Source organism: Malaya genurostris, chromosome 2, assembly GCF_030247185.1.
Source record: "Malaya genurostris strain Urasoe2022 chromosome 2, Malgen_1.1, whole genome shotgun sequence".
NCBI classification, from domain to species: Eukaryota; Metazoa; Arthropoda; class Insecta; order Diptera; family Culicidae; genus Malaya; species Malaya genurostris.
In genome coordinates, this window is record NC_080571.1 from 81,815,136 (window position 1) to 81,828,736 (window position 13,601).

At 38.2% G+C, this 13,601-nt stretch overlaps 1 protein-coding gene across 4 annotated transcripts in view; it reads right to left on the reverse strand.

Annotated features, from left to right (window-relative positions):
* LOC131430940 (calcium uptake protein 3, mitochondrial) overlaps nucleotides 1–13,601 on the reverse strand; it is a 229,629-nt gene that overhangs the window by 20,893 nt on the left and 195,135 nt on the right. For 2 of the 4 annotated variants that reach the window (XM_058596239.1, XM_058596238.1), the window contains 5 exons: nucleotides 12,918–13,043; nucleotides 5,710–5,787; nucleotides 5,410–5,646; nucleotides 5,175–5,343; nucleotides 4,958–5,115 (listed from right to left, as the gene is read on the reverse strand). In XM_058596239.1, the coding sequence (XP_058452222.1) occupies nucleotides 4,958–5,115; nucleotides 5,175–5,343; nucleotides 5,410–5,646; nucleotides 5,710–5,787; nucleotides 12,918–13,043 (768 nt within the window). The remainder of the gene's footprint in view (nucleotides 1–4,957; nucleotides 5,116–5,174; nucleotides 5,344–5,409; nucleotides 5,647–5,709; nucleotides 5,788–12,917; nucleotides 13,044–13,601) is intronic. The other 2 variants (XM_058596241.1, XM_058596240.1) reach the window with 1 other exon arrangement.

Below are 13,601 nucleotides of genomic sequence, written 5' to 3' on the forward strand. Positions count from 1 at the left end.
TACTTGGACTTGGGAGCCCGGACAGGTGCTAGAACGAGTTGGTCGGGTAATCTAACATACAACGTGTGGTTATCATCAGAGCAGAACCTTATCAGGTCTCACTGCAACCAACTACGAAGGCGCTATGGATCTGAAACTTCAGACAAGCAGCAGTCAACCGATATTCCCCTGAATATTCTTTTAGATACCTGGGGAGTTCGTCCAGCACCACTTGAGCAGGCGTCTCAAGAGTCTCAAGAGATTATTCTGGAAACTCAAACAACGGATACAGAAAACTCAATTCCCCAGAATACGGGTGATTGTACAACGTTCCCATACACGCACAACGAGAGCAAACAGTCAACAAGAAGCGGTAATCTCACGCCACTCTTCCCGGACTAGAAGAGTACCCGTGAGGTTTGATCCTTATCGTCTCTATTAAAAAGGGAGATGTTGGGAGGACCACACTAACTGCAACACTGTCCAGCCGGTAGCTCACAACTTTTGATGACTGTCAAAAGCCCATTGACGTTACCGTGCAGGAAACACGCACAGCTGTCATCGTTACGACACTTTGTTTCCGATCATGTATAAATGTATAAATTATTTTAGTTGTTTTAAATAAAATATATTTGTTTGTTGTGAATCCACCTCGTTTTACATCACAACATTTTCAAAATACTTTTCAGTGATTCCGAAATAAAAACAAGAAAGTTTGTTTGGGCAGTGAGAACCATAACATCAAAACTGTTTTAGCCAAATTTAGGAAATAAAGTATGTTTTTTTGGGATTTTTTTATCATTATTTACGGTACATCCGGAACCAAGAACTGTGTAGTGGTATAGCCAAAGTGACGACTATCAAAATTTGACAACGAAACTTCACCCTATAATTTTGGGACAGGAAATTCGGATTCAGATAAATTAACTTAATAACCATGAATTTCCGACTTATGGTTCTGCCGACGATTATCATATATTGATGACCGGTATAAGCATTAACACTCTCTTCGATTTAATGCAGCAAACCCTGCGATCTGTTGAGAAATGGTGTTGTCAGGTTGGATTATCTGTAAATTCGGGCAAAACATCAATGGTGCTTTTCATTTATCGTAGGATAATCACAGGAGCTCGTCCGTTATAGTCCTTCGGTTTTCAGAGGTCACTGTGGTTGATCAAGCTAAATACGTCGGGGTTATTCTTGATTTAAAACAGAATTGGTCTGCTCACATTGACTTCAGGATTGAAAGAGCTTGCATGGCTTTCGGCCAATGCAGACGAGCTTTTGGAAAATCATGGGGACTCAAACCCAGATACATTGATTGGATCAACACAACTATTGTTAGACCAATTTTAGCATATGGATGTCTTGTATGGTGGCAGAAAGGAGAAGTCGCGACAGTTCAGTCAAAGCTAAATCATCTCCAAAGGATGGTCCTAATGGCGATGACAGGAGCATTCACGACAACTCCTACGGTTGCTCTAGAGGCGCTACTGTGCATTAAACCACTACACGTGTTCCTAAAACAAGAAGCATTATCTTGTGCATACCGTCTTAAGGGTACAGGGCTTTTGAACAGTAACCCATTAGATTATGCTACCAGCCACACTCGCTTGTGGTCTCAAATGGTTACGTGGGATGAGTATTTACTCGCTCCTAGTGACCTAACTCTCACATGCAGTTTTCCTTTCAAAACATTCAATGTGAGCTATCCTCTTCGTGAGGAATGGTTGTCTGGTTGTCTGGAACGACAACTTGATGAACACATAGTTTGTTATACGGACGGTTCTCTGTTGAATGGTCGTGCTGGTTCTGGTGTCTACTGTCGTGAAATGAGGCTAGAGCAGTTTTATTCCCTTGGTAGATACTGTACTGTGTTCGAAGCAGAAATCTACGTGATCCTGTGTGGAATACAATCGGTACTTCAGCAAAGGATCTGTGGTAAACAAATTTTTTTTTGTTCCCACAGTCAGGCAGCTTTAAAAGCACTCAGTTCGAATGATTCACGGTCAAATCTAGTGATCGCATGTCGAACTCAAATTGAAGACCCTAGCATCTCAAATGCTGTTTACTTCTTATGGGTACCCGGCCATTCTGGTATTACTGGAAATGAATGAGCTGATGAGTTGGCTAGTGCTGGTGCAACGAATGATTTCGTTGGTCCTGAACCAGCTTTACCACTTTCAACTAGTTGGATAAAGCACAAGATTCGTTCTTGGGCTGCATCCAAACATGCCAGCAAAAGGATGTTCTCTCGTTTCTCACCCAATGTGATAAGGAGCTATAGTCAGAAGGGTTCATCGTTCTTTCTGGAGTGAACGAATCCTTTCTGTATTAACTTTAAATAGGGTTTAGCAGATTGTTTGGCATCCTTCATGGGGTACCGAATTTACTTCTGCTCGTACATACTGTGAACCGTCGCTTTTGTGAAATCTCTAAATCCTCTTGGGGGTTGGAGGTTCTATTAACTGTGCATCGTTCATCAGAAGGAATCACATAGTAACAAACCTAAATAGGTTTTACGGCAGACAGTTCGGGACCTCGTAGAGGTACAGAATTTACTTCTGCTTCCACTAAATGTGATCCCCAGCAGATTGTTCAGCATCCCTTAGGGGTGCAGAATTTACTTCTGCTTTTTTGTGTTTTTGTGTCGTTAATTTTCCCCATCCTCCTAGTCCAAACCTTGTAGTTTGTTTAAAAAATGGAAAAAACTGAGTTTCGTGTTTTGATAAAACATTGTTTTTTAATGGGTAAAAACACCGTGCAAGCGAAACAATGGATTGAAAAATGTTATCCGGACTCTTGTCCATCGAAAGCAACGGTTTGTCGGTGGTTCGCCTAGTTTAAACGTGGTCGTACCGACACAAATGACGCGGAACGCTCGGGTAGACCTGTGGAAGCCGTTACACCGGAAAATGTGAGTGAAGTGACAAAAATTATAATGAAAGATCGTAAAGTGAAGCTTCGTGAGATTGCTGAGATGACACAGATATCATATGGAAGTGTATTTATTATCCTTCATGAAAAATTGAGCATGAAAAAGGTTTTTTCCAAGTGGGTGCCGCTTTCGATGGAACAAAAACAGCAACGAGTCGATGATTCAGAAAGCAGTTATCGAAAAAAAAAACGTTGGAACAATTGTATCACCCCAAAAGGTGAATAAAAAAATTTTGCAAAAAAAAATGTTGTTTCCATTGTTAGTCTCGGGACTTATTGATCCATGTGTTACATTGTATTATAATAATATAAAACATTTATTATGGGGACGAAATGGAAGGGAGCGTCAGGGCATCGGACGAATTGATCACTGGACGAGGCATTGTGGATAGCCAGCCCAAGTCACTTAAAGGAAACTTGTTTCCTTCTGAAGGTTTGAAATGAGTGTGACGCGCCCTTCTCAAACAAACCATATCGGGGCTACTGTAAGTCTACCCGTATCCACTTACTTGTCCTTGAACTGATCTTGGCGCCACTTCACATCACATCACTTTTTCTAGATTGTCTCGGAGATGGCTGAACCAATTTGAATAATATTAGACTTTAAACCACTACATGGTGAGTGAAGAAATTCGAAGAGTAAATGGCATATACATACACATTGCTCAATTCAACAAACCTCCAGACATTGGTTCAAAAGACGATTTTCACAATGACTGCATAACCTCTATATATAAAAAATTCTAAACAACAAATGTTGACGAAGCAGTTGAATGTCCCCAGACAAGGCATTCCTGATCGCCTATGAGCGATGGGAAAATTCAAAGGGTTGGTAAAAAGGTTCCACACAAAATGAACGAACGACGGGTTAAAAAGCGAAAAACTGTGTCCTTTTAAGCTACGAACGAAAGACTTCCGGATCAGCTGGATAGATTTTAAGAATCAGACACGCAAACAATTCTGAGCAATGCCAGGAAATTCAAGGAATCAGGAATCAGTTGAACAACGTATTAATCGAAAAACGTTTAGTATGTGCAAGGTTGCAGCATGGCAAAGTACATGCACATTCAAAGCGTCTCTGCACGTTAACAGTGAATAAGGCTATCGAGACAAAAAACAATAGTATAAAAAAAATTCATAGATCATTCTGTTGTAGATTCGTCAATTTCAATGGAAGATAATATTCAATAGTTCTTTAGGATCGATTAATCGATTTCCGTATACCAATTGTTTTATTCCTCCCATATTTGAGTAAACAATTACCACTTTTCGGTGTGCGCCGCCGTACAAATCAAATCGGCGAACAAGCTTCAACTGCTGTTTAATTGATTTAAGTGCGTTTTTCTCTGGTAAAACGAGACCGGTTGAATGATGCTGGATATATTTTACATTCAAGTTTACCATCAGTACGATAATCCCTGGTGGATAACAATGCTACACTACTAATTTCATAGAAATGCTTATTCTTTTCTGTCTAACGCAATTGCATTTTTTTCAAAATACATTTCTAATATCGCGCATCACTTTTGAAATAAAGTAGTTTTAAAAATACTGTTCTTCGAAGCACATTCCTTCAGTTGTAAGTCGACCAATCAAAGCAGGAATGTTACATCTTGTCTGACAGATTCGAAGATTAACTTTGTTAGGCTGTTCGTATGTCAGTTGTGAGATCACAATGGTCTGGTTATACAAATAAAGTCATTGGAAAGTTTAATATGCCAAATCTCATAAAAGAATAATACTGGAAATAATATTCCGAATTGAAAAAAAAATCCAACTTCGCCTCCTCACGACCAACGCAATTAATCTAGATAACCTAGGTTTAACTCAAACACGGATGTCGATCCCACCCGCACTATCGATAGTCCCCCTCCGGATTGTACCCGTGATCCGGATGATTATAGAAATAAATCAAATACCGTCTCAACCGGCGACAGGCACGGGAACGCATTTTCAGCAATTGACGAAACTTGTGAGCATACGCCGTGCCCTTGTCGATATCCTCCAGGTAGTCCTCGACCACGTGCTGGTAGTGACTTACTTTGAATCCTCGGTGTAGCCGGTCCTTCATGATGGCTATGAACTCCTTGTACGAGAGCAACCCATCGCCGTCCTCGTCGAAGATGGCGAACACGGTGTCGATCAGATGCGAGTTCAGTTCCGATCCGGTGCAGATTTTGACGGCCCGACCGAATTCGTCTGAAATCGTAAAACCGGTCATCATAACTTGGTTGACTAGATAAGATAGGAAAGCTTACCTTTCGAAATCGGCTGATCGGCAAGAGTGTACATGCGCATGGCAATCGAAAAGTCATCGAGGTTGTTAAGAAATTGACAAAACTGGCGAAATTCGTCAAAGGAAACTCCCTTCTCCTTGGCTTCTCTGTCGAGCAGGCGATCCAGGTAGTTGTCGTACTCGTCAGTGTCCTTCAAATCAGAAAAAAAGCATAATCAGTGATTTTAAATTTTGTCATATACTAAAAATTGAAATACCAAATAAGTATATCTTAGTAAAATTTTCGCGAAATCAACCTCCGAAATGCGTTCATGACCTTTGGAAAACTCGCAGAACTCCAGTTCCAGTACCTCGGTCTGCAAGTTTTTCATAAAATTGTAGAAACCATCGTACTGCAGATCTTGGTTGCCTTTCTTTCCGAAAAAGTGAATCTGCAGCGTGGTATCCACTTTGTGCTTCCTTTGCAGACCCTGTTCGTCATCGACGTAATCATCCTGAAAAAAAAAACGAAATAGTTATGCCGCTTTCAAACGTCAAATATCACACCGAAAACCTACATGTTCGTCGGGTTCCTCTCCTTCCTTACTTTCGATGCCGCGTTTTCCTTTCCAGGCAAAACTGAAGATTTTCTCCATCTGTTCCATTTGCCGAAAAATGAGAGAAAGATGAAAGGAACAGAAAAGAGAACAGTTATAAACTGGAGCTGGACAGGACGAATTTTCCGATTGACCGGGACGATATGATTACAAGGCACCAACAGATAACAGGCTTCCTATCCGATGGGTTCCAAATACCGTTGTACCATATTTTACATGAGTGAAAACATTATGTAACACAACGCAGAATTAAACACATGAACAAAAACCCAAATCTGTGATGAGTGCGTCGAGCGTTGCGTTGATGTCATAACCTAAATCTATAATTGGTGAAGTTATTTGATCTATGTAACGAAGTGTATTGTGGGAATTTAGTACTTATGCTTATGCCAGTAGCTTGCAGTGCACCGTTACGTATGTATGGTAGATTAGAATACCACGTTGAATATGAAACTCACATGCATCATTTTGTTTGTGCAGAAATTATGGTGATAATCATGTTGTGTATTGTATAATTTCGTGAACATATCCAGCCCTAGTGGTCGAATTCGGATTTTTTGTAGATTCCTTTTGGAAGCACACTTATTTTAGCAGTGAAAGATTTATTTCGTTGATAAATACGCCCAGAAACTAATGATCTGTCAAGCAATTTGTTGTTATGGAGACTACGTTTTTCATCACTGTCAAAGCGATGGACTGAATGTTTCTAAGCAAAAGTGTCTGAAGAAATATAAACGACTTTTATTTACACAATTCAAAGATTTCGTGAAACGCTTTTGCCAGAAGGCGTTACAGTGGTACCTTATTGAAATGATTGATATATGCGGCAAGGACCTCAATCCATTTTTCCGAACCAATCGACAAGTACAGGGTAAATAACAAACAGAAGTTAGAATGAGATAGCTGGAGTGACGACTTGGGACGCAGCAAATATCAGAATCAGAACACTCACTGAAGAAAAGTTCACTACTGATTTTTTCACGAACGCGATTGTCACTGAAACTGATTTCACCTGGTAAAAAATCAGTTGTGAAAAGTTCACTAGCGAACATTCTTTTCAATGATATTTGAGCAAAAAATAAGATCGCACCTTGAATACATCTGAAATGATTCTCGAACAGAAGGTGTTTGGGAAATGAATTTTCATAACTGTTATAACTCAACTCTGTACAGAATACTCGTCAATGAACAATAACTGAAGCTTTCTGAAAATATTCAGTGGTGGGAATGAGCAAAATGCTTAATTTTTGGCTCTTGCAATTTAATATTTTGTTGATTAATGAATCAACAACGCTTGGATTTTGATAAATTTTGACATTTTCAGTTAGCTTAGGGTGGTTCAGTACGAAAACATGCTACGTTTTTACTATATACAATGTTCTGTCTGATTAGTGAATAAATAGCACAAATCATATAACTGAGCTCATTGATGATAAAAATATTATCATCGTAAAGTTTTTGTAGCAAACATTCAAATGCAAATTAGTAACAATAATAATGATATGAAATTTTTTTTGAAGCTCGCCTAAAAAACTAACTAACGCGTAACTTCAGTAATCCGCGAGAAAAACCACTTAACTTTGGAAATCCGCGTAGAAAAAAATGGCGTTACTTCGGATAACTTCGAAGATTTGCGTATAAAAACGCGTTATTTTGGAAATTCTCGTAAAAAACGTGTAACTTCAGAAATTCCCGTCAAAAAAAATTTACGTAACTTCGGCGTAAAAAAAATCACGAAATTTCAGAAATCCTCGCCAAAAAATCTGCATATCTCCGGAAATCCGCGTTAAAACGCGTAGCTTCGAAAACGAACGAAACAACAGCGTAACTTCGGAAATTCACATAAAAAATAAATGGCGTAACTTCGGAAATCCACGTAACGTCGGATAACTTCGTAACTTCGGCGATTCGCGTAAAAAAACGCGTAACTTTGGAAATCCTCGTAAAAAATCGTGTAACTTAAGAAATCCGCCTCAAAAAAAATGCGTAACTTCGGAAATTCGCGTAACCTCGAAAATTCACATAATTTAGGAAAACCTAGTTCACTTAAAAAACGCGTGACGTCAGAAATCCGCGTCAAAGAACTACAATCTTCAGAAATCCGTGTCTAAAAAACTGTGTAATTTCGGAAGACTGCCTAAAATACGCGTAGCATTGGAAACCCGTGTAATTTCAGAAATCTGCGTAAAAATGCTTATGTTCGGATATCAGCGTAGAAAAAACGCATAACTTCAGTAATCCGCGAAAAAACGTAATCCGCACAAACAAAAACGTCGTAACTTCGAGAATCCGCTTAAAAAAAAATGAAACGATTTTCATAAAAAAAAATTTCCATATTGTGCCACCCTACGCTCATTGAAAATGTTCGAAGTTAACTTATTTAAACTGCTACTGATGTACTAATCAACAAGATCAGCGATTCGTTAGCAGCCAAAAAATATTGTTTTTCATATTGACCAGCCATACGTGCATCGAAAATATCGCGAGGATGATTACTCAGTTGCGAATTTATTCGGTTGAAATGATGAGAATATAATTAAACCTTTCGCGAATGACTTCGGTGTCGAACCGAAACGTAGCTTCGAATTATTATCGATGGCTCCTCTCCTCTCCTCGAACAAGGATAAATTTTTTAATATTACCATTTAATTCTGTTATAAGTACTTATAACTTATACTTATAACAGAATTAAATCGTAATATTAAAAAATTTATCCTTGTAAAATGATTCTGTTCAAACACTCGAACGAAAAGTTAATGATTTTCGAAGTTAAGCGGTTTTTTTACGCAGATTTCCGGAAATACGCGGATTTTTCGAAGTTACGCGTTTTTTAGGCGGATTTCCGAAATCACTCATTTTTTTACACGGATTTCTGAAGTTACGTCTTTTTTTTACGCGGGTTTCCGAAGATGCGCAGTTGTTTTGATGTGGGGTTCTGATGTTACGCGATTTTTGACGAGGATTTTCGAAGTTACACCTTTTTCTATGCATATTTAACGTTTTTTTGCCGTGGATTACTGATGTTATGTCTTTTTTAGGTGGAATTCCGAAGATACGTAGTTGTTTGACACGGATTTCTGAAGTTACGCGTTTTTTAAGCAAATCTTCGAATCTAGGTTTTCCGAAGTTACACCATTTTTTTCTACGTAGATTTCCGAAGTTACGAAGTTTTTCGATGTTACGTGGATTTTCGAAGTTACACCACTTTTTTCTACGCGGATTCCCGAAGTTAGGCACATTTTTTTTCTATGCTGATTTCCGAAATTACACGAATTTTCGAATTTACGCGAATTTTCGAAGTTACGTCTTTTTTCTACAATGATTTTGCGTTTATTTACCCTAATATCCGAGCTTACGCGAATTTTTTGCCGCGGATTACCGAAATTACGCCCTCTACTACGCAGATTCTCGAAGTTACGCAGTTTTTTTACGCGGCTTTCTGAAGTTACGCGTTTTTTGAGCGAATTTTCGAAGTACGTGAATTTTCGAAGTTACGCCATTTTTTCTACGTAGATTTCCAAAGTAAAGCGTTTCTTTTACACGAAGTTACGAGGTTTTCAGTAGTTACGTGGCTTTTTGAAGTTACGCCATATTTTCAAGCTGATTTCCAAAGTACGTGTTTTTAAGTGGATTTCAGAAATTACGTTGGTTTTTTAGTGAATACCCGAAGTTACGTCTTTGTTACGCGGATTTTCGAAGACTCGTAGTTTTTTTGACGTGAATTTCTTAAGTCACACGATTGTTTTAGGTAGATTTCCTAAGTTACGCAGTTTTTTTGGCGCTGATTTATGAAGTTACGCGTTTTTTTTACGTAGATTTTCGAAGTTACGCGTTTTTTTTTACGCGGATTACCGAAATTACGTCGTTTTTCTACGCAGATTTTTGAAGATGCGCAGTGTTTTTATGCGGATTTCCGAAGTTACGTGATTTTTTATGAAGATTCCCAACGTTATGTCTTTTTTACGTGGATTACGAAGTTACGGAGTTTTTTTTGGCGCTGATTTATGAAGTTACGCGGTTTTTTACGTGGATTTTCGAAGGTACGTGTTTTTTGACGCGGATTCCCGTAATTACGTCGTTTTTTACGCAGATTTTTGAAGATGCGCATTGTTTTTACGCGGATTTCCGAAGTTACGTGATTTTTTATGAAGATTCCCAAAGTTATGTCTTTTTTACGTGGATTACGAAGTTACGGAGTTTTTTTTGGCGCTGATTTATGAAGTTACGCGGTTTTTTACGTGGATTTGCGAGCTTACGCGATTTTTTGCCGCGGATTACCGAAATTACGCCCTTTACTACGCAGATTCCCGAAGTTACGCAGTTTTTTTACGCGGCTTTCTGAAGTTACGCGTTTTTTAAGCAAATTTTCGAAGTACGTGAATTTTCGAAGTTACGCCATTTTTTTCTACGTATATTTCGAAAGTAAAGCGTTTCTTTTACACGAAGTTACGAGGTTTTCAGTAGTTACGTGGCTTTTCGAAGTTACGCTATATTTTTAAGCTGATTTCCAAAGTACGTGTTTTTATGCGGATTTCTTAAATTACGTTGGTTTTTTAGTGAATACCCGAAGTTACGTCTTTGTTACGCGGATTTTCGAAGACTCGCAGTTATTTTGACGTGAATTTCTTAAGCCACACGATTGTTTTAGGTGGATTTCCGAAGTTACGTAGTAGTTTTGGTGTTTATTTACGCGATTTTTAGACGCGGATTTCCGAAATTGCGTCGTTATTTACGCAGATTCCCAAAGTTATGCCTTTTATACGTGGATTTCCGAAGATACGCTGTTTTTTTGGCGCTGATTTATGAAGTTACGCGGTTTTTCACGTGGATTTTTGAAGTTACGTCTTTTTTTACGCGGATTTCCGAAGATACGCAGTTTTTTTGACGTAGTTTTCTTAAGTTACACGATTTTTTAGTGGATTTCCGAAGTTACGCAGTGTTTTTCGGCGCTGATTTATGAAGTTACGCGGTTTTGTTGACGCGAAGTTCTGATGTTACGCGATTTTTTTAAGTGGACTTCCGAAGTGACGCCTTTTTTTACGCTACGCTTACCTTTTTTTTCCACGTTAATATCCGTACTTCGCGATTTTTTGACGGGGATTTCCGAAATTACGTCGTTTTTTACGCAGATTTTTGAAGACGCGCAGTTTTTTTACGCGGATTTCCGAAGTTATGTGATTTTTTATGAAGATTCCCAAAGTTATGCCTTTTTTACGCGGATTCCCGAAAAGACGAAGTTTTTTTAACGCGGGTTTCTGAGGTTACGCGAATATCCGAAGTTATGCAGTTGTTTGTTTTTTTCTGAAGTTACGCGGTTTTTTTACGTGGATTTTCGAAGTTACGCCACTTTTTTCTATGCTGATTTCCGAAGATACGTTGTTGTGTTACACGGATTTTCGAAGTAACGTGTTTTTCACGCGAATTTTAGAAGTTACGCTTTTTTTCACGCAGATTTCTGAAGTTCCGTGTTTTTTTTGTATGCGGTACATATCCCCGTCTTCCAGTGTAATATCCATTGAGAAAAAATAAATTCGAAAAAAGACTGATAAATGTAACAACAAAAAGAAAAACTGTGAAAAAGTGTAGACGGGACTTTTAGCATTCGTCTACTTTCAGTTGAACAACTCTGCATGTGAAAATGACGAGAAACCAGTTAAATTGAACAGAAAACCCGAACACGCTCAGTTTAAATATTTGGAACTTGCCGTCCCTGACGCAGTTCATTCCATATCCATATGCATACGGCATTTCCGCAATAAATTAAAAATGTTTTTCGAAAATATTCATTCCTGCTATTTCTTTGGTCATTCTTTTCCCTGTCTGTTTTCCCGTTGGGCACCGTTGAAAGTGAAACATGATGACTAATTGGTTTTGCAAAAGTTAAAATCAAAAAATTCTTTCAAAACGTTAAGGCTTTTTTTGAGACTTATTTTGAACTGGGTACAGTCTTGTTATATGATTATTTCTGGTGTTATGTTGACACCCTCGTGATCAATTCTTCATGGGACCTATCGAACGAAACTTTTGTAATGCATGAAAGATACGCATTGTTTTGTCTGAGCGGAATGATTTAACGTATAAAATTGAATATTTTTTCAGGTAATAAGAAATCCATTCATCGGGCATGCTGAGGCAAGTTGGTATTGATCATATGATTGATTTTGTCTAGGACTGTTCGATTTCTAATCGGTTTCAACGATTTGGCGATGAGCAGATAAAACGATTTTTATATGAAAACGCCCAACAACCCATTTGCTAACAGTCACTCGTGATTAATTTTCTTTTTCATATGGTGATAAAATTAATATTCGTTTGGTGATCTGTCGACTTAGACTCCTCTTCGTTGATGGCAACTTTATTGACTGGTTTCGGATAAAAAGCGCAATAAACTAGTTTTCCTAAAAATGCGTGTTTGTTTCATTTCAACAATTGGAACCATACGTAAATGCAGTTGGTTATCACATACATGACCTAGTAACATGTAAGAAGCAAATCATTCATATTTACGTGCGATAATGCTTGGACGGAGGACAAAATTGTTTACAAATATTACTAACTTTCTCAATAGAAGAAGCAGATTAAGCTTCAAATATGTATGTTCCGGTATCCTCGAAAATGTTCTGCAAAATTCAAGCTTGTTGAATTAAATGGAAATTGAAACCACAACATAAAATCACACTTGGAATGATCCTCTATCCTCATCTAGAAGCAAATATTAGTGTGGAAGAATTTCAGTACGAGCAAAGCATCTATTTGATACTCCTGAAAAACAACAGTCTTTGATGACTGCATTAATCATTAGAAGTTCAAATTCTTATTAATAGGATTAATAACATCTGAGTACAGCAAAAAAAAACACCAAATATCACGAACATAAAACAAACCATTTCATTTTGTTCTACCAGGGCACAATCTTTAGAGATTACCTTAGTGCAGTTAGTTATCATTCATTCCGGAAACACATTCTAGTGGTTGGCTACGAAAACTGATGCGGATCTAGACGGGGGATCTTTTCCAATCTTAGGTTATTCGCTTTAGGAGCAGCCTTTACAGAGGAAATAGAGATTTGGTTTGTTAAACAGAAGGAAGGGTTTGTTGTCTAACTTCCAAACATAGACAAATAAAAAACTAACTCGGAAAACTATTCGTTTGAACCAGGAAAAACTTACGAAGCTTTTTCTATCGTTACTCTTCGTCTGGGGCACTTGTTGTTCAATGACATCTTTGGATTTTTCGGGACGGTATTGCCGGAGCAAGAATTTTGCCTGGGCAGTAGTCGATACCAGACGCAGCAGCTAGAATCGAGGATGTGCACAGCAAACATGCGAATTTGTGCGATTTAGAAAAGAGAAATTTCGAATTTTAGACATGTTGCAGTTATCCACGTTACGGGGGGCTGGGGTGTTGGTTAATTCACAATCTTTCAGTGGTTTAGTTCGACACTCAAGGTTCTTGGAAGGGTAATCAGACACTTCACACATAGATGGACCGGACGGTAAATGCTACAGAAAGTGTTAGTTTATTAGGGATATATTGAAATCAGAATTCCTATAGAATGGGAGTTCATGTAAGGATTAATGAAAATATCGTCATAGGAAGCTAGAAGCCACAGTTAAACTGAATGTTTAGTAGACATTTGCAGCCTTTCCCGGCCAAACCACTCTCCTGTTACCGCATTTGATTTTTGTGAGATAAATAGGAGTATCTAATATGTAACATTTAAATGATGTATTATGTTATAACTATAAACCAGTTTTCAAATATATTTTGTAATAAACATTCATTTCATCCAGGAACTCTCCAACATTGACAAAATTCGAATTTTGAATTACCAAACACAAAACTTCGTTTGG